This window comes from Hordeum vulgare, chromosome 2H (assembly GCF_904849725.1).
Source record: "Hordeum vulgare subsp. vulgare chromosome 2H, MorexV3_pseudomolecules_assembly, whole genome shotgun sequence".
Lineage (NCBI taxonomy): Eukaryota > Viridiplantae > Streptophyta > Magnoliopsida > Poales > Poaceae > Hordeum > Hordeum vulgare.
The window spans coordinates 660,910,115-660,932,168 of NC_058519.1; the positions used below are offsets into that span (position 1 = coordinate 660,910,115).

At 43.5% G+C, this 22,054-nt stretch overlaps 1 protein-coding gene across 1 annotated transcript; it reads left to right on the forward strand.

Annotated features, from left to right (window-relative positions):
• Window positions 1-4,760: 4,760 nt before the first annotated feature.
• On the forward strand, window positions 4,761-6,893 carry LOC123431352 (fruit protein pKIWI502-like). The gene is made up of 6 exons (XM_045115163.1): window positions 4,761-5,437; window positions 5,529-5,628; window positions 5,756-5,827; window positions 5,930-6,019; window positions 6,470-6,584; window positions 6,705-6,893. The coding sequence occupies exons 1-6, from the start codon at window positions 4,845-4,847 to the stop codon at window positions 6,725-6,727; spliced, it is 993 nt and encodes a 330-aa protein (XP_044971098.1). The 5' UTR covers window positions 4,761-4,844; the 3' UTR covers window positions 6,728-6,893.
• Window positions 6,894-22,054: the final 15,161 nt, after the last annotated feature.

Here is a 22,054-nt window from a genome sequence, read left to right on the forward strand (position 1 = left end):
CCATGCCAAGTTTCAGCCTTTTCAGAGTTTATTTGTAGTGCTTTGCACATAATTGCATTGATTAACTCCTACATAATGTTTTTTCGCGTTTCAAATGCCAAAACACACATATATATTCCATAACTCTTACACAATGATTCCCTCCGGTTTGTCCGAAGTGGGTCTTTCCACATAAGTCCGGAAACTCACTATAGAAGAAAGTGATAACGGTGAAGCCGGTCACATCCGAGAGTGGGATCTTGGTGTACAAAACTTTTTCTCCGCGTGTGTCCCTTTGCGCTGTAACCATGGACAATCTTCATCATTTAAGAGGATGCTTGGGTCAGTCTTCACTTTGACAAGAAGAATTTCATGAAACTTTTCATAATCTTGTGACATGTCTGTCTTGTCCTCCACTCCCACAATATTTATTTTCCCTGAAAGAACTATATGGCGCTTTCGCTCATCGTGTGATGTATTCGCTTTCTTATCTTTTATTTTTCTCGGCTTGGTAGACTTGTCTTTCACATAGAAAACCAACACCACATCCTTGGCTAGGACGAATGCACTAGTAGAAAAGAGGCCTTCGATCCACTTGATGAAATCCAATTAGTCCCGGTTCACTCACGAACCGGGACCCATAGGGGCATCGGTCCTGGTTCGTGAGGCCACGGAGTCGGCCGTGCCTCCTAGGCCATTGGTCCCGGTTCGTATGATCCCTTTAGTCCCGGTTCCAGACATGATCCGGGACCAATGTGCCTCACTCCTGGCCCACAACCATTAGTCCCGGTTTGTGGCTGGAACCGGGACCAAATGTTGAACTTTAGTCTCGGTTCCGTCCACAAACCGGGACAAATGGTTGGCCTATATATACCCCGTGCCCGCGAGCAGAGCAGTGCACTGCTCTATTTTTTTGGCCGGACGTGGGAGAACTTTGTGGTGCTCTAGCTCATCTCCTATGCACATGAGGTGTTCGATGAAATGCCCGAGACACACTTAAGCTTTCTCCTCTCAAATCTCCTTGTCCAAGTTCCATTTTCCTCAAGTTTTGTGTAGCTTTGGCGGTCCGTCCGGTCCCGTCCCTGTCATCACCGCCGTCGATCGCCCGCGCCCATCTCGGTGCCGGCACAACCGTGGTTAGCCTCTTCTTCTTATCTTTTTTCTAAAAGAAAAAAGTTCTTACTTGTATGATTTAGATAGATACTTATGTAATTTTCTTACTTTTATTATTGTTTGTTATTATATAGTGTGATGGTTTTGGTATCCGCCTCCATCGGTCCTCGTCCTGTCTATGATTCGGATGTGGTATATATTATCTTTTATAACTATTTGTTTTATTTAGTGTTTATGACAATTATGCCAACCAATGTGACATACATTTTTTAATCTACGAGGTATGTGAACCGGAAATTCCAGCCGACATAAAAATTCTTGCCGGGAAGTTAAATTGGGTTGAGAAAGAAAAGAATCACTTGAAAGAAAAATTACAAAGAGTTGAAGAGGAGAAGATGATATTGGAGTTGGAATTTGCCGATGTCGTTGACGATCACAAGATCAAGATGGATGCAATGCGTTTGAAGATTAAAAAGATTAGAAAATATGTCATTCATACTGAGGCTTAGTATCATTATGTCGTTGGATAAATCGGTACCTTCGTTGCGGTTATGATCGCATTTGTTGTTGCATTTAAATTTTATAGTTTCAATATATGTTCTAATTAGATGCTCTAGAGAGCTATATGTTGTTCAATAATGAGAATTATGTATGAATATTATGTTGTAATGGTTTTAATACACTTTAATATATAACGCACACAGATGAAACTGCTATGGATGCACGGTGGAGCCGTTTCTCATAATCAACGAAGGCTTGCAGGTTTGTTAGCGTCATCTATTTTTGTTTATGCTATGTAACTTCTATGGTATATGGTTTGTACCTGAAGTATGACGTTGTTATCATATAGTCCCTCCGTTCCTAAATATAAGTCTTTTAAGAAATTTCGCTAGGGGTCTATATAGAAAGCAAAATGAGTGAATCTACACTTTAAAGTATGTCTATATACATCCATATGTAGTTCACTAATGAAACCTCTAAAAAGACTTATATTTAGGAACGGAGGGAGTATTATTTAGCAATGAAAATTACAACTGTTTATTATAGCTTTGTGAAAAAAAAAACTATCAATGCACGGAATCATTTTTTTCCTCCTATATCGTCACGGCCCCATTTATTTGAGTTCATCCCGGGACCACCGAAACTCCAGGACCGGCCCTGGGTGCACTCAATTATTGTAATCCCTCATGCGGTGATGAGCACGCGCAACACCCCGGTTTATTGCTACTGTTGGTTGAGTGACTCACATGACAAGACAATATGCATGAACAGTTACTTAGTACGCTGATGAGTATCGGGCATGCATGAACCCGGTGATGATCGAGGGACCAATGCCGTTTGTCAGAGCTCCGGCGTGTTCGCATTTTCCATGCGCCTCCGTCAAGCAGCCACTTACCGGTTTGGTCAAACTTATGCCGACGACCATGTTTGTCTTGAGGTTTGTGGGCCTCTGTACCTTGCTGCACCGACGCCGCAAGAAAAACGTTTTTTTTTTGTCACCTGGGCCGTACTTCTCCAGGCCATTTATGAAAGAAACACAAGGCAGCAGGACGTAGAGTTTCTGCTACCGAACTCATTTGAGCTCGGTGAACAGTCAAATCAAAAATAAAAGTTCACAAAATTACAAAATATTTTTAAGACCAACATTGATAAAAAATTTAAGTTCGTAATTTTTTTGGCATGAAATAACATTCCTACAAGGTTTAGCAAAAAAATCAAAATCGATGCTTCGAAAAGGGCATTTTGAGTATCGATTTTTTTTACGATGACTTGTAGGAATGTTATTTCATACCAATTTTTTGTACACATTTAAAACTTTTTTCAATGTTGGTCTAAAAAAAACAGATTTTTAAAAATGTTTTTTTTTATTTTACTGTGCACCGAGCTCAAAGTTCGGGAGCAGAAGGGCACTTTCGAAGGCAACATATATCGCTTCAATACCAGATCAGACCAGCAGGAGTAGGGTGTTCCCTTCGGGGCCTGAACCTGGGTAAATCGCCTTCTTCTTGTTAGCTGACGATAGCACCAACGCACACCTTCCCCTCATCTCAAAACCCTAACCTCAAAATGGGCCAATATAGCGTGGAGCCAACTTTCCTCTAACCCCGAATCTTCGAACACCCTGAATCTTTCGAACACCCCTCATTGGACCTCCATGGTCGACGCCTCGAGGACGGAGGTTGTCGGCAGAAGCGCGCTTCGTGACGGTGTTCACGTGCGCGTGAAGAGTAAGAGGTAGCATGCTGGCAGAGCGTTGGTCGGAGCCGTCGAGGATGGAGGTGGTGGTCTACGTGCTGTGCGAGTCAGCACACTAACGGGGCATTGGCCGGAGCTGTCGGGGATGGTGGCGGAGTCGACGTGCTAGGCGAGGTGGTTGACTCCGGCTACCGAGACAAGCGAACACCGGATACAGGAGGCGGGATATTGGATCCGCGGGGGAGATGGTTTCACGCTTGTTGGCGTCCGTGTTCGCGCGCGCCTGACGGTGTTGACGTGCTGGGCGAGTCAGCACACTAGCGGGGCATTAGCCGGAGCTGTCGAGGATGGCGGCGGAGTCGACGTGCTGGGCGAGGTGGTTGACTCCGGCTACGGAGACAACCGAACACCGAAGACAGGAGGCGGGATAGTGGAACCGCGACGGATATGGTTTCGCGCTTGTTGGCGTCCGTGCTAGGCGGTCGGGGATGCAGCCATGGACTGCCATGGAGAGACGCATAGTTGAGTAGCGAGGACCGGGATAGTGGATGAAATATTGCATGGAGGATGCGCAAGGCATCGTTGGATGCAAAGTACGCAACTTGGCAGAATCGGTGCGCCACGCCTGTGCTTCCGTGGTATCGACCAATCACAACAAGGCACACAGGTTGTGTGTTTGTTTCGCGATGTTGTAGGCCATTGGATCACACACGAATCTTGATCCACCTATCAGCAGCACCAATCTCAAGCTACCATGTGACCTCCTCTTGTGCACTAGCATGAGCTTATGTACGTGATGGATTTGGATCAGCTGACCGGATTACTAGCTCTATGTATATTATATCGGTGGCACATGAATTCCACTACGTCACTGAATGTAGCGGTGCGTCACTAATAACATTCTACCTATAAGATTTTTCCACTACGCCGCTGAATGTAGCGGTGCGTCACTAATAACATTTTACCTATAAGATTTTTCCACTACGTCGCTGAATGTAGCGGTGCGTCACTAATGGATTTGGATCAGCTGACCCGAGTACTGGTGTTGTATACGTCGGTTTGTTTCAGTAACTGTGATTCACATAGCATGTGGCGCGGTGCATTCAATTATTGTACTCCCTCATGAGCACGTTTATTGCTACGTACTGTCCGTTGATGGACTCACATGACATGAACAGTAACTAGTACGGTGATGAGTATCGGGCATGCATGCATGAACCCGGCCATGATCGAGGGACCAATGCCGTACGTGTTCGCGTTTTCCATGCGGCTCGGTCGCCTACCGGTTTGGAAAAACTTATCACGTATGTTTGTCTTGAGGTTCGTGGGCCTGTGTACCTTGCTGTCCAAGTGCACAGCATGCATGTGAGGAAAACGCACCCACCCAAGCCATTTGTGAAAGGAACTTGAGCACATATCACTACAGCTTGCTTGCTAAGTAGCGCAAGTATAAATTGGCAGGCAGCCCGGGCGTGGTTGCCACCACCACCAACTCACCATTCTCCTCCATCCATCAATCGGTTGATCACTCTCCCGCCTCCCACCGTCCACCCGCAATGGCCTCCGCCACCTGCATGCTCCTGAGGCCGCCTCCCAGCTGCGCCGCCTCCGCCTCTCCGCTCCCGATGATCCCCTTCCTCCGTCGCCGCCCCCGCTCCTTGACCACGGCCTGCGCTGTCCTCACAACCCAGCAGCAGCAGCAGCCGCAGCAGCAGAATGGCGTCGTCCAAAAGCAGCAGCAGAATGGAGCCCTCCGAAGGGACTCCTGGACATCTGTGCCTATCTCCGCCATCACTCCCGCCACCCAAGACCAATCCATCTTCCTTATCACCCTTGATCTCTCGGGTGCCCCGGACCTCGTGGCCACGTACACCACCCCAGGGCAGTACGTCCTGACCCGCATCCCCTCGCTCCTGGGAGGGCCCCCTCCGGCCTTCATGTGCATCTCCTCGCCGCCTCATTCGGGGCTCCAGTTCGACTTGCTCGTCAGGTCCGTGCCACACACCACCTCGGAGCTGCTGTGCAAGCTCCACGTCGGGGATGTTGTGGAGATCGGGCCCGTCAAGGGGACGGGGTTCGCCATCCAGAACATAAATCCGCCCGAGGACACGGAGACCGTGCTCCTGTTCGCCGCTGCAGAGGGGATCAGGTGAGGTCTCATATTTACCTCTTTTCCTTCTTTGATTGATTTGATTGATTGGGATCATGCCCAAATTAATCTTGTCTACTTCTTAATGCAGTCCGATTCGTGCACTTATCGAGTCTGGTTTTTCTGCCTCTCAAAGAGCCGATGTCAGGCTTTATTACGCTGCCAAAGATATGCAATCCATGCCATACCAGGTTATCCATGGGAGAATTTCGCCCTATATATATTTATATCTGCTGCGTGTAAATCTAAGCATATATATATATTCACTAGACAAGCCTTCAGCTCGTAACAAAACATGTATAACTTTTTGCATGACAGGAGAGGTTCAAGAAGTGGGAGGAAACTGGAGTTAAAGTAGTACCGCTCACGCTCAAAAAAGAACATATTCAGGTAATACAAGAAATAATCCACCATCGTTTTGTTTTCTCTTGTAAATTACAGGTTCGCTGCAGCTACATACATCCTTGTAAATGACATTACTTTTGAATGCAGGAACCTTTCTTGGAACACACACTCAATGGGATAATAGGAAATCCACTTTCTACCGGAGCCGTAATTGTTGGACCGCTTATACTGAAAGAGGTGCACATATTTGTTGTCTTAGGATCCTTTTTTTTTTTGCATAACCTTACCTTTTTGCTTTGCGTGTTGAGCCTATGAAAAATTCTGTTTACTACTTGTGTCACACTACTACACTAATACTGCATCAAATTATGAAAATTTGTGCGTACTACTTGTGAGTCACACTAGCTACAACTGCACGAAATTATGCATGAATTAATACACTTTATTTATTGCTCTCGCTCCAGTTCATCTTTATTGCTCTCGCTTCAGTTCAGAGTCTATATCAAGATTTATTGCACCTCCCCAATTAGATGAATTTGGTAGTATTAGCATGTTCTCCTGATACCTAAATCAGGTGCACCTCATCGTTTTTGCAAGTACATACATTATGCTACTTGTCCTAAATTTGGATGATCTTCAAGCAAAATCAATGCAAAGATGATACTGATGACGCCCTCTGCATTACAGGTAATCACTGGAGTCCTTTTAGACCATGGCGTGCCACAGGAGAAAATCTTAACGATCGAGTGGAATCCAGATATCGACCTATCTACCCTAGATAGTTTTGGCCTCAATGGTCTAGGTAAGCAAGTCTAAATTCATCTTTAAATTTGTTATCTCGGGCTTCGATGTTTTCTTGTGCAATATGATCTCAAGGAATGATGTTGTGTTTGATAATTGCCGACCTAAAACTTTTCCGCAGGTCTTATTCGGAGACACTTATAGGCTCCGACAATTGACGCTTTTACTACGGAGTGATGAGATTTAGGAACGTTCAATAATGTTTTCGCACTATAAAGGCGATGGCTATGTTTGTCTTCCTGCCCCAAGGATGGTCTCTTATTTTTGGGATTGGTTAATAAGTTGGAACTAGTTCTTATGTGATGTATTATGTCTGTGGTGGTTTGTTTTTATAGTGTTGGCTACATTTTGTAATAATCGGACGGATACCTCTTCTACGAAAAGGTTGAAGTCGGAATATTATCTCTATCAATATAATAAAGGAGGACTATCTATTCGTCTATCTCTCAAATTTTTTCATCTGCTCAACGCATTTTCGTTCGCTCGCTCTTTTTAACCATTGCAAAACATGTTCGTATGCACGTACCACCGTCCGCCTATTTTTCCTTCCCTTCATGTCACTACAATAGCGTACCTACTTTTGGGATTTGCAATATGTTGACACGAATTTTGCTACAATGTAGGGATCTGCTGTATGGACACACGAAGTTTACATAAGGTAAATGTTTATACCGGGCGTGCCAGCCGATTCTTCCATCAGTCACGTGCGGGTCGTTCAATCTATTGGCTAATTAAAGCCTTAATTAGCCTCATCTCCCACGCGTGGCAGTTGGAGGTCCACACACCGTTTGTGACCTATGTCCTTATCTCTTTCTTTCTTATCTCCATCCATATTCTATTGTATCTTTCTCTCCGTTCCACCTAAAGCCAGGAGGTGGTTCTCGTCATCATGGACGCCGGTAGCTGGTTGTCGCCGCCATCGTCGCCTAATAGGCCTTGTTTGTGTCGTGTGTGGACCGCATGTGCCAGATGTACCCCTCTCCATGACCACCCACAGTAGGAGTGTGCTCATCGCCTTGTCCGTCGACAACTGGATGCCTCCATGGCCCCCACAGCCATGGAAGATCCAGGCTACGAACGGGGCGACGACGGTGACGAATTTTGTTGTTGCAAGCATTATGGTTTTTTTCTACGTCCGGTTAACTTTTTGCTACATCCATTCACAACGGAGTTGCGACCCATCACGGTGGGGACGATGATTTTTGTTGCAACCTTTGTTGGTTTTTGCTAGAACCGGCAACGAAAAAAGCTAGAACAAGCGGACAGTTTTGCTACAACCATTGTTTTGCTATAAGTGGCCAGATGTTTTCCTGCACCCGTTCTTTTATTTTGCTACCATAGACAATTTTTTTTGCTACATCAATCACGCCGAAGCTGAGACCGGTGACGACGGTGTGATGGTTTTGCTGCAATTATCTGTTGATTTTGCTACTATCGACATATTTGTTGCTACATCCACCATGCGTCAGCGAGGCGGAGCTGCATCCATGGCGTGCGCGGGTGGCGAATGCGGGATCCATCCATGCCTAGCCACACGTCAGCAGACGCTAGGTTTTTTTCCTGAAAGCAGGGTTTTAGGGGTTTCATATATCGATCACTTGCATGCATCCACTTTAACCAAATATTATGACATATAGCTCATCATCATCTTACTCATCTAACAACTCATCATCATTTTAATCATACCAAGTTAAAATCTCATAAAACAGAAAAAAAAACATCTAATAGTCATCATCCTAATCGGTCATGCTAAGTTAATATTAACCAGAAAAACTTCTATCTCATAGGACCTAGTCCTCTCTCCTAGGTAAAATGTCATAAAATAGAATAACACTAGTGGGGACAGGGCCTATAGCCCCGGCCCGTAAGGGGCTTTAGTCCCGGTTCACCAACCAGGACTAAAGGGGCGGGACTAAAGGCCTAACTTTTTCGTCCCGGCCCTCTTACAAGCCGGGACTAAAGGTGCTCCACGTGGGCGCCTCGTAGCGCCCCAGGGGCAGGCCCTTTAGTCCCGGTTCGTTACACGGTCCGGGACTAAAGATTTTCATATTTTGCTGGCTTTTGGGTTTTTTTTTGAATGAAATTATTTTTGGGTTTTAGGGTTTTAGGGTTTAGGTGTTCAGGAGATTAACGTGATGCCTCGTTTTGTGTTCGGGAATTAGTTTTCATATAATTTAAAATAGAAATAATTATGCATATATATATAAGATTAACTTATCTTACAAGCGATCATATATATACAATTATATGGAGATCTGAATTATCGGGACTAGAGCCCGTCTATTCGATTACATGGACGAACATCACTAATGACCCTTAGCTACACTAAATCGTCCTTTGTCTTCTATAGCTTCCGTCCTCAGAAATCCCGCAAGCTCCTCTGCAACAGCAATCGCGCGTTGCTCTGGTAGGACCTTCGTCCTCATGGCCGTGTGCTATATAAGAAGAGGAGATGAATATGAATATCAGTCATGATAACAAAGAATGACGGGTAAAAATAGAGGTGTAAATGTTCATTGCTTACGTCGAATCTGTGCTCCTTGAACTCAGAGGTAAACGTGCGAATGGTCTCGCAAACGTAGTATCCGCATAGATGCGTTCCCCGTGGCTGCTGGTCGCACTTTACGAGAATGGAATATATATAACCAAAATAATAATCTAGCATCATAAATGTATTGAAAATTAATAGAAGTATATCATACTACTACTTACCTGAGCCGCTCTAAAGGTCAGCTTCTCAGGAAAGTTACCGGGAGTCAAGCACTTGAACCGATTCCAAACCCTGCCCGACAAGGATAATGATTTGCTAAGTTTTTCATTAATTGATATATCAGAAAATCATCGAAAGAGACCGATAGAGCGCAAGAATGATTAAAATTACACTTGGAGCATGTCCTGCAGGATTTGGAACTATTCCAAGGGTCTCGATAATGGATCGAAGGCATCAACTATTCCCTTATCAATTTGAATGTCCAACAGAATCCAATGGAAGCTGCACATGTATATATATATATGTGTGTGTGTGTGAGTAACTTATCAATTACACTTATAAGTGAATGGACACAACAGAGTAAAGACCCTCACCTGAAGTTGTATGGAAACAGTATGTGGTCACAGAAATTTTGATCCCTTAGAAACCTTAGAAGGTTTTCCTCCGTCTCCTTGGGATAATTAGTTAGCGTCGCTATATGTATTTTATCTGGATCAATAAACCCAATATTTATGATACTCTTACTTTTACACTCCAGAATCTTCATTCTGCATAATAGAGTACAAGTTATATATAGACAATGAATTGAAATAACTAAACAAGTTATATGTAGACAACAAATTAAAAAACTTACAGACAATAGCAACTCATAAGCGATTTTTCGAGGGCGTCGCCATTGTACATCTGGAAGAGTTCATCAAAGTCGATATGGATTTCTTCGGAGCGGCCGTAGTACTCCTGTGGGACACTCAGCGAGATCATCGTTCTCCCATTCTTTGACTCACTTAAGTACCATTTATGCAAGTAACGCATATTTGTTGGGAGATCATCTTTGCTGACCAAAGGCTCTCCCATGACAAACTGTGGCTTAAGGGCTACCGCAGCCTTGGGTATCCTGTCGTCTTGGGAATTAGCCAGCAAATTTTCAACCGAGATACCACATTCATCCGCCAACTCCTTTGTGTTTTCAAAAGCTTGCCCCTGCACCGGAGGGGGAACATTCTCGGTTAACACCTTGAGGGGTGGGATCGACTGTTTGGCCTGTTGTCCAAGCTGAGGAACGTCTGATTTTTTCTTGCTTGTAGTTGAACTTGATTTGCTCCCACTTGCACTTGCATGTGACTTGCTCTTTTTCACTTCCTTCTGCAATGTGCGTGTATAGTCATCAGGCTTATAGTGTAAGTCATACTGTGATGGAGTGGTTATGAAGTCTTTTGCCCATGCTATGTTCTTCTCGGTGTATTTCGGGCGGGGCTCGGGTTCCTTCCTTTTCATCTGCGCCTCATGTTGTTCCTTTGCTATCCTGGCGTTTTCCTCGGGGGTACGATCATAAGGTCTGATAGGAAGATTAGCATGAGGTACCTTTGGGAGGGGCGATAGTTTGCGCTTTGGGGAGCTCCGTCGCTTAGAAATCATCGACAAAGCGTTCTTGCTGGCACGCTTCCGCTTAGTATCATGTGCGGGCGGCGGCGGAGACGGACGACCCAAGTCCGGCGGCGGTGATCGAGATGGACTCGTGTTGTGCTGGCCGACGTCATGTGGAGGGCTTGGAGGTAATGGAGGTGTAGGTGACCTGCGACGACTCGGAGGCGGTGTTGTCCTTGGGGCCGAGCCTGGAAGCTTGATGTAGTTCTTGTCCCATAGGATGACTCCACCCAGTACTTCTCCGAGTGTCCTCTCATCTTCGGGTCCAGCTATGTCGAGCTCCATATCATTAAACCCCGTCATGATTTCATCCACCCCGACTTTAGCAAAGCCAGCTGGAATCTCACGGCCATGCCAGCGTGCATCAGGGCCAGAAGGTAAAGCTTGTCCGACGGCCACCTTCATGGATATGTTCTTGAGTTTCTGATGGAGTTCACATGATGTTGACTCCTTGATTCCATCCACGGGGTAGCCGGGACTGCCCTCTATCATTCTTCGTTCATCGTCGGGCGGGGCCTCAGATTCAGCCACGCTGCTTTTCCGCTTAGATGGGGCGCCGGTAATATCAACTGCAGGATCTTCCTGGCGCGGTACTCCTCTAAGCTCATCAATCTGCTTCTGTTGCTCGTTAATCCTGGCAAGCAACTGGTTGAACTTGTCATTCTCCTCATCCTGCTGCCGCTTCTTTGCTCTCTCTCGGCTTCTGTAAGTGTCTTGGTCTCTGGCAAACCCAAGCCACCACGGGTAAGAAGGACCGAAGCCTCGCGTTCGTCCTCCATGTTCGTCATTGCCGAGGACCAGTGTGAGCAAATCTTTCTCTCTATCTGCAGTGAACTTTCTTCTTCCCTCCTTAATTTCTTTCACTATCCTTTTCCAATTCTCCCTGGGTATCCTAAGATTGTCATTGCAGATGAGGTCCCCTGTTGTTTCGTTGTACGACCCATCATGCGCAAGGAACCAATTTCTTGCTCTCAATTCCCACTCATCACGGAGTGGTTCAGGTACGACGCCTTTATCTATCAGATCTTGCTCTTTCTTATCCCACTTTGGGATGGCAGTCTCATAGCCCCCTGGCCCCAGCTTTTGGTGATATATCTTCTTGTCGGCATTTATCTTGTTCTTTTCTGATAATGCCTGGGCATCTTCTGACTCCTTGTACTCTTGAAATGCCTTCCAGTGATTCGCCTGCTTGGCTAGATACCCCTCGAATACTGGCACTTTCTGTGTCTTCAGATAGTTTTTCCATAGCTTCTTCTTCCAGCTACGGAACAGTTCGACCATCTTCTTCAGAGTCCACTGCTTGACTTTGGCCCTCAGTTTGTCTGCGGCGTCTTCATTCTCACATTCTGGCAGGTTGAAATGTGACATGAGATCATTCCAAAGATTATCTTTGTACCTTTCGGCGACATAGTCACTATCGGCTGCCCCTTTGCGCTTGTTCCACTCCCGAACGCTGATCGGGACGTGATCCCTAACAAGAACTCCGCATTGCTTCTTGAATGTGTCAGCAGCATTCTTAGGAAGCTTGGGTTCGCCCGTAGGAAATATCACCTCAAATGTGTAATGCGTCCGTGCATCCAACTTTCTAGTCGGGCCTCGTTTCGTAGTTTTGCTCGATGTGGAGGCCTAAGAGGGAGAAACATTTGTCAAATGAATGTATATGTATACAATATAGAGCTATCTCCAATATTTTCACATATTACAAGTGATTGTCGAACTTCATATGTATACCTCGCCGAACTTCTCCTCTTCACCGGCTTCTCCATCAGTGGAGCTATCACCTTCTCCATCATTGGACCTATCTCCTGCCCATCGGCTTCATCTTCGTGTCGCTCGACCTCCATTCCAACGTCCTGGTTTAGATATAACGACGGAGAGTCAGCTGGTTCAACGTCGGGGCCGTCTTTGATTATATCTTCCAGAAGTTCTTCCTCTTCGAGGTTCCTGATATGTGGATCCATAGTTCTGCAAAAAACGGATTCTCTTAACCTTTGTACCAAAAACCAAAGTAGGAGTACATTTCCAATTTGAGACTCCTAGATTTCTGCATAGTATTCAAAGTAGGAGTAAATTTCCAAGTTGAGCATTCACTAAGCAAAACCAAATCGTAAAATAAAGTAGTATTCAAATTAGCATGCATTCAATTATAAGCTAATACATCATCACTTTTGTCCATACATCGTCGAATATTATCATTAATACTCCTCGAATACTATCATACATATAGCATCACTAATACATCTAGAACTGTAGCGCCCGACGGGTATCGGCGCGGGCGCTGGACACCCAAAGAGAAGGAACCATCACAGGATCATAGCTCCAGTGAGATCCCCGAAGAACCTGCCAGGTATGCTCGAACCTGCCCTCCAACGCAACCATGTAGCGACGGACGTGCTCATCCTCCTCGCTGACACGGTTACGTACCACCTCCACGGTGTCCGGAAGCCTCGGCACCCTCACTGGCCCACGCGACCGCCACCAAACAAGGATCGGGTCAACGACGGGCTGGCTCCTCACCAACCTACGCCTCCCGGAAGGTAGCACCTCCCAATACCAGCCGGGCGGAGCCCAGTCCCGGACAGGGCCCCTTTGATCAAACAGGTGTCCTCCGCCGAGTCGATGACAAGGATGCGGGATAGGCATCGTAAAATAAACTAAAAAAATAAACTAGTTCTATTAATTTTCTTGCTAAAAATAAACTATTAACACTTAAGCATATACAATAGCAAAATTAAACTATTAACACTTATTTTCATTTTTCTTCTCCTCCTCTTCTTTCTTCTCTTCTCCTCCTCTTCTTTTCTTCTCTCCTCCTCCTCTTCTTTTCTTCTTTTCTTATACACTATACACTATATACACTATAGCAAAATTTCTCCTCTCCTTATACACTATACACTATATACACTATACACTTAAGCATATACACTATACAATATAGACTTTTTCTTCTTTTCTTCTCCTCCTCTTCTTATTTTCATTTTTCCTAATCTTATTTTCTTATTTTTGTTCATATTTCTTCTTCTTGTAACCCTAACCTAATTCTAAATATTACTAACCCTAATAATCTAGCACAAACCTAATAACAATAGGAATTAAATGACAAAAAAATCTTTTCTTTTTCTTCTTTTCTTCTCCTTTTTCTTCCTTTCTTCTCCTTTTTCTTCTTCTCTTCTCCTTTTTCTTCTTTTCTTCTATACTGGCCGGAGTGTTGGGGAGGAGGGGGCGGGGGGCTTAATGGCTGGAGTGTTGGCGAGGAGGACGACGCGATGGCTAGGAGGATGACGCGACGGCGAGGAGGACGACGCGGCGGCGAGGAGGACGGCGCGACGGCGAGGAGGACGGCGCGACGGCGAGAAGGACGGCGGGCAGCCTGACGGCGTTGGTTACGTTCGTCGTTGTGCCGCGCCGGGCAGGAGAACGAGAGGAAGAAGAAGAGAAATGGACGAATTGGGTTAGAAATTTTCGAAGTCCCGCTTATATAGGTGGATCTATAGTCCCGGTGCGTGGCTCGGGCCGGGACTAAAGACCCCCTTTAGTCCCGGGTGGAGCCACGACCCGGGACTAGAGGCCTCTTTTTGGGCAGACCAAGAGGCGGGAAGCAGGGGGTCTTTAGTCCCGGGGCGTGGCTCCAACCGGGACTAAAGGGGGTCTTTAGTCCCGGGGCGTGGCTCCTACCGGGACTAAAGCCCCTCCACGGCTGTACGATAAGTTTAGTCCCACGACTAACACTTGTTTATAAGCCCCGTCGCAGCTTCTCCATCGAGCTCCTCTCTAAAGCAGGCTTACGGGCCTAAACTCACTGAAAATTGTAACTATATTAGAAATTATAGGGAAAATTCAATCTAAATTCAAATGATAATTTAGGTTGAATTTTCTCTATGATCTCGAATATAGTTTCAATTTTTTTTATTTTCATAATTAATAATTTTGACTATCCAAACTATTATCTATTTTTTTATTTTCAATTAAAAACTATGTTTATTAAAAATTCTTTTTGCATATTTGAGAATTTACAAAACTATGATAATGAAAAGTGTTTCAAATTGAATAAATAATGCAAAACTATTTTTTATTTTCATAATTAATAATTTTGACTATCCAAACTATTATCTGTTTTGTTATTTTCAATTAAAAACTATGTTTATTAAAAATTCTTTTTGCATATTTGAGAATTTGACAAAACTATGATAATGAAAAGTGTTTCAAATTGAATAAATAATGCAAAACAATTTTTTATTTTCATAATTAATAATTTTGACTATCCAAACTATTATCTATTTTGTTATTTTCAATTAAAAACTATGTTTACTAAAAATTCTTTTTCCATATTTGAGAATTTGACAAAACTATGAAAATGAAAAGTGTTTAAAATTGAATAAATAATGCAAAACTATTTTTTATTTTCATAATTAATAATTTTGACTATCCAAACTATTATCTATTTTCTTATTTTCAATTAAAAACTATGTTTATTAAAAATTCTTTTTGCATATTTGAGAATTTGACAAAACTATGATAATGAAAAGTGTTTCAAATTGAATAAATAATGCAAAACTATTTTTTATTTTCATAACTAATAATTTTGACTATCCAAACTATTATCTATTTTGTTATTTTGACTTAATTTGTTATATTTCGTGCATTTACTTATTTTTTTGAGCTAGTTGACCCTGAAATTCAAAAGCACTACAAATGAACTCTGAAAATGTTGAAAGTTGGCATGCTGTCATCATTTCACCCACATAGCATGTGTTAAAAAGTTGAGAGGGATATGACAAAGACTGGATGCAGTTCGTGTACAAAACTGACAATCTCTCTCGAAGTAGCAGGGTTTCGAACGAGAACTCATCTCTTACAAAGGGATTTCATTTTTTTGAACCTATTTGAACTCCATACTTTTTGTGTGTTCAAAATGTACCATTCAAAGGCACATCACAAAATTTCAACAATTTCTGACTTCATTTGTTATATTTCGTGCATTTACTTATTTGTTTTTGAGCTAGTTGACCCTGAAATTGAAAAGCACTACAAATGAACTCTGGAAATCTTGAAAGTTGGCATGCAATCATCATTTCACCCACATAGCATGTGTTAAAAAGTTGAGAGGGCTACGACAAAGACTGGATGCAGTTCGTGTACAAAACTGACAATCTCTCTCGAAGTAGCAGGGTTTGGAACGAGAACTCATCTCTTACAAAGGGATTTCATTTTTTTAAAACTTATGTGAACTCCATACTTTTTGTGTGTTCAAAATGCACCATTCAAAGGCACATCACAAAATTTTAACAATTTCTAACTTCATTTGTTATATTTCGTTCATTTACTTATTTTTTTTGAGCTAGTTGACCCTTAAATTGAAAAGCACTACAAATGAACTCTGGAAATGTTGAAAGTTGGCATGCTATCATAATTTCACCCACATAGCATGTGTTAAAAAGTTGACAGGGCTACGACAAAGACTGGATGTAGTTCGTGTACAAAACTGACAATCTCTCTCGAAGTAGGAGGGTTTCGAACGAGAACTCATCTCTTACATAGGGATTTCATTTTTTTAAACTTATTTGAACTCCATACTTTTTGTGTGTTCAAAATGCACCATTAAAAGGCACATCACAAAATTTCAACAATTTCTGACTTAATTTGGTATATTTCTTGCATTTACTTATTTTTTTAAGCTAGTTGACCCTGAAATTGAAAAGCACTACAAATGAACTCTGGAAATGTTGAAAGTTGGCATGCTATCATCATTTCACCCACATAGCATGTGTTAAAAAGTTGAGAGGGCTACGACAAAGACTGAATGCAGTTCGTGTACAAAACTGACAATCTCTCTCGAAGTAGCAGGGTTTCGAACGAGAACTCATCTCTTACAAAGGGATTTCATTTTTTTAAACTTATTTGAACTCCATACTTTTTGTGTGTTCAAAATGCACCATTCAAAGGCACATCACAAAATTTCAACAATTTCTGACTTCATTTGGTATATTTCTTGCATTTACTTTTTTTTGAGCTAGTTGACCCTGAAATTGAAAAGCACTTCAAATGAACTTTGAAAATTATGAAAGTTGGCATGCTATCATCATTTCACCCACATAGCATGTGTTAAAAAGTTGAGAGGGCTACGACAAAAACTGGATGGACTTCGTGTACAAAACTGACAATCTCTCTCGAAGTAGCAGGGTTTCGAATGAGAACTCATCTCTTACAAAGGGATTTCATTTTTTTACTTATTTGAACTCCATACTTTTTGTGTGCTCAAAATGCACCATTCAAAGGCACATCACAAAGGGATTTATTCTTCTCTCATATATGATGGACACTAGCTCACCTAATTTTTCAACCGTCGATGATGGTCGCTACTCCTACTTCCCCTAGTGCATAACCAATATCTAGCACAAGGAGAAGAAGGAGAAGTGATTGTTTTAATCAAAAACAGATCTGTTACAAAAGGGATTTCATTTTTTGAACTTATTTGAACTAAAGACTTTTTGTATATATATGTGGTCGAAATGCATGATACCATGAAGTTAGAAAGGGCTAAACCATTCAAAAGTAGCAAATGAAGTTAGAAAGTGCTAAACCATTCAAATTTGGAAACTACAATGGCACAAACAAAAACTAGACATATATAAATTGGTCCAAGAAGTACATGATACTAGTCCAAACAGTACATAATAATAGCTACAATAGATATATATACAAGTGTTCGACGTTAAGAACACTACTCGTCTGAATCATCTGAATCAGAATGTCCACCTTCCTCGAGGTGACGCTGGCCATAGTGGACGACTCGAATCTTGCGGTACAACTCGTATGAAACATATGCATCTTTTGCTGCATAGTCAATGTTGATATCATCAAGTGGGCCCTTCTCCCAAAGTCTGTGCTGAGACCTTGGGAAACTGGTCTTCATATCAGCATATGAATCGTCGATCAAGGCAACTGCCATACGAGCCATCGAAGTCCTGTCATGTTGAAGCTTGAATATCGGATATCAACGAGGCAACCAGCTGGTATCTCAATACCGAAGCTGTGCCTCATCTTCATCCTGTCGTTCCTTATGTCAATGGAAGCAAAAGTGACGCCGCTGCGAAGGAACTCCATGAGTCCTGGACAATGCTTGTCACTCCTGCAACAGAAACAAATTAAAATGGACCAAATGTTACATACTGCTGCAATAAGGAAACATGTTTCACTACAACTAAAGAGAAACTTATCTTTAGGATTCATATAGAACATATGCAATGGAACCTAGATAGATCACTACAACTATTTGAAGCGAACCAACTATGATTCCAATGGAACATATTAAACACTAGTTCATTCTAATACGATTTTTCAGATTATGGAACACTATTCCAATCAGATTGTGTTCCCCTTCAACTAATCAAAATTGTTTCACTACAACTATTTGAAGCGAACCAACTATGATTCCAATGGAACATATTAAACACTAGTTCATTCTAATACGATTTTTCAGATTATGGAAAACTATTCCAATTAGATTGTGCTCCCCTTCAACTAATCAAAATTGTTTCACTACAACTATTTGAAGGGAACCAACTATGATAGAAACAAATAAACTTATACGTGGAATTCACTATGATAGATTATGGACATTATGCATAATATGCAAACAAATGAAAGCTTGTTAACTAGTAAATCCAAACTACAAACTAAGTCTTATCGGATTGACAAAATTCGATTCAATGTGAATTATAAATGAACACAAATAAATCAATTCCTACTAAATATAATATTAAGTATAATCGGACTCTAGCTACACTACTAAATCAACACAAAAGAGTAGCATGTCCTATTCAACACTAAAACCTATTGAACACTAAAAAATTGTACACTAACAAATTAATTTCTACTAAATATAATCGGATACTACACTACTAAAACTAATTCCACATATACTACACTACTAAATCAAATGTACAAATACACAAAATCTACTACGCTACTTAATCAGATACACAAATACACAAAATCCATGTGAACGTGGGAGTAGTGACCCTAGGGGAGGGATTATCTTGGATCAAAGAAAGCCTCAAAACTTACTTCGCCCATTGGAAGATCAAGACATGGCTTGCGAAGCATATTTGGATGACGGCAACACCACGTTGATCAGCCGTGTACTCCAGATCAAGCCCGAAGAACTTCTCATGATCCGGTGCGTGGTTAAACCATCGTTCCTTCAACTGTTGAAGGAAATACGGCACCTCCGTGCTCAGGTTCGTGTACACGACACGGAGCTTCGTCGCGCCATGCGCGACCACCTCACGAAAGATAGTTGGCATGGTGGAAGAAGAGAAGCGAAGAAGAGAGGAGAAGAACAGAGAGGGCGACGCGAGAGAGAAGAAGAACAGAGAGGGCGACGCGAGAGAGAAGAAGAACAGAGAAATGGCGACTGTACGCTTTGGTTCGTGCTTTTCATCGCCCGAAACGACGCGGGATGCAAACTGTTTGGGCCATTAATCCCGGGTTGAGCCACCAACCGGGACTAAAGAGGCATACCAAACGGTTGCCACCACTACGGCAGGCCACGTGTTAGGCTTTTAGTCCCGGGTTCAACCACCAACCGGGACTAAAGAGGTATGCCAACGGTCGCCCCACTACGGCAGGCCACGTGTTAGCCCTTTAGTCCCGGGTTGAGCCACCAACCGGGACTAAAGGGGGATACGAATGGTTGCCACCACCACTGCCCGCCGCGTGTTAGCCCTTTAGTCCCGGGTTGAGCCACCAACCGGGACTAAAGGGGGATACGAATGGTTGCCACCACCACTGCCCGCCGCGTAGCCCTTTAATCCCGGTTTGGGACACGAACCGGGACTAAAGGCTCCTTAAGGCCCGGGACTAAAGCCTCGAGGGAGGCATTGAGAATTGGGGCGACGTGGCCGGGCCTTTAGTCCCGGCCCAGAGGCACTCCGGGACTAAATGGTCCAGGCCAAAGTCCCGTTTTCTACTAGTGTAACACTTATGTCTCCGTGATGAAGCAGAGAGATCCAACGAGGCGACGGAGGCGGTGGCCGTGGCGACGACGTGCTGGCCAGCACGCCACCTCTTGGCGCCGACGTGGGTGGCGGCCACCACTAACACCACATGCGCCTGGCTCGGGACGGCCGACTGCACGGCCGGCGCAGCAGGCTGGTGCGGGGGGCGGAGCGACGGGCGGCGGGAGGAGGCAGGCGGCGGCCGGCGGCAGCGAGGAGGCGGCGGCGGGAGGCAGGGATTTCCCTCCCGCGCGAAGACTGGAGGAGGAGGCGGCGGGGCGAGGGAGGAGTGCGGGCTGGGGATGGGATCCCCTCTCCAATCCTCACTTTTAGAGATTGGGAGGGCAAACCGGGGTCCAATCCTTAGAAAAAAAAATACGGGTTTAGGGGTTTAGGGGTTCTATTATTTGACTTTTTTTTGTTTCAACCCTAAAAAACGGTTAATTTTGAGGATTTAAAGATTTAAGGGCACTACCGGTGATGCTTTTAGCTCTCTAATATCTAACTCTATATAATATTGTGTTCAAAAGATAGGATTCAGTGGCGTATTAGCTGAGGGATAGCCCATTAATTATCAAATTATGAAGGGCTCGATTATGTGACAAATGGACTAAGTGGGATCATTTGGGTTCTAGATTGATGTTGATTAACCTAATGCGGATGTCAGATATGTTTCAGTGGACATTAACATTAAGTGGCGTCTCATGGTGAGGCCTACATATGAGGATCTTATGAACTTTGGATCTATTTTTCACAGAAAAGACATTTGGAAAACAAAACATTCCTTCCAAAATCAACGTTTTATGTGCGGATGTCAGATATGTTTCAGTGGACATTAACATTAAGTGGCGTCTCATCGTGAGGTCTACATATGAGGATCTTATGAACTTTGGATCTATTTTTCACAGAAAACACATTTGGAAAACAAAACGTTCCTTCCAAAATCAACGTTTTATGTGATTTCTGCAGAAGGTGGTAGTTCTTACAAAAATAACTTTGCTAAGGGTGATTGACACTGTAACAAAAAACGTTGTTTTTGTGATCCGGACGCGATCGTTTGTTTTGCCATGTCCATTTAATTACTATCCTGATTTGGTGCATCATTCATGTTAGGGAAACGCTTTACATCATGAGTCTGAGTTTTCTCTCTCGTCGGACCCCTTTCGTGCCGTTGATTCACCTTAGATCTCACGGTCCAGATATCTTTTGGAACAACCCATCTTCCACACAGAAAAGGTAAACGGAAAAAATCCCCACTATCCCTAAATCTCGCAGCTTATCCTCGATCCCGTTCCTTCCTCCAATCCCGTCGCCGCCGTTTCCTTGATTTGTCATCCGATTATTGGTCGGCATTTTTCACCACGCCGGGATGTGCTGCTCACCTCCTTCGTCCCTCGCTTCTCGTGGAAGGCTGAGCTCCCGATCTATCTGCAGCGCCGACGGCCTCCCTCAGGCACCCATGATGGCCTTCTTGTGAGCAACTCGCCATTATGTACCTGATTTTGCAACTTCGTCTCTCAGGCTGCCATGGTGGTTCAATTTCTTTGCAATATAAAATTACATATTGTATTTTTTACCCAAATCAATTCCTTCCTGAATCATGGTTTATCCTAGTAGAAGTTGATTTAGGCTTAAAAAATTCTAACTTATGTTCGATGATACTACTAATCACCTAATATTCGCGGCAAGGATTCTAAAATTCAGGTTTGGATTTGTATATATGCTTCCACTGGGACACACATGTGTTGTGTTTACAAGATTTGTTTTCACTACAGAGATCAACGTCGTCATATATATCGCACTACATACTTGTACTTGTTAAAAGGTGTAACATATATCCGTGTAATATAAACGGTATATGATTGTGTTTAAGTTAGTTGTTGGAGATATGACTTGTATAGCAATCCAACAACTAATCTTGTAGATCTTTGTAACAACCTGGCCGGTGGCCTATATTAACACGTAAAGCGCCCCTGCAAGATGCAAGCGTTTATCTCCTATTTTCAACATGGTATACAGAGCCTAAACTCTTCCAATCACATCTATGTCTTCCTCCTCCACCGCCGCTGTCGCCATGGCCCTCCCCTCCATCGCCTCTCTCGGCCACACCATCGCCGAGAAACTTAACAGGGAGAACTTCCTTGTCTGGAGGGCGCAGGTGCTGCCCCATGTCCGGGCTGCCGACATGATGTGTTGGGGAACGTCGCATGGGAAATAAAAAATTTCCAACGCGCACGAAGACCTATCATGGTGATGTCCATCTACGAGAGGGGATTTACGATCTACGTACCCTTGTAGATCGCACAGCAGAAGCGTTAGTGAACGCGGTTGATGTAG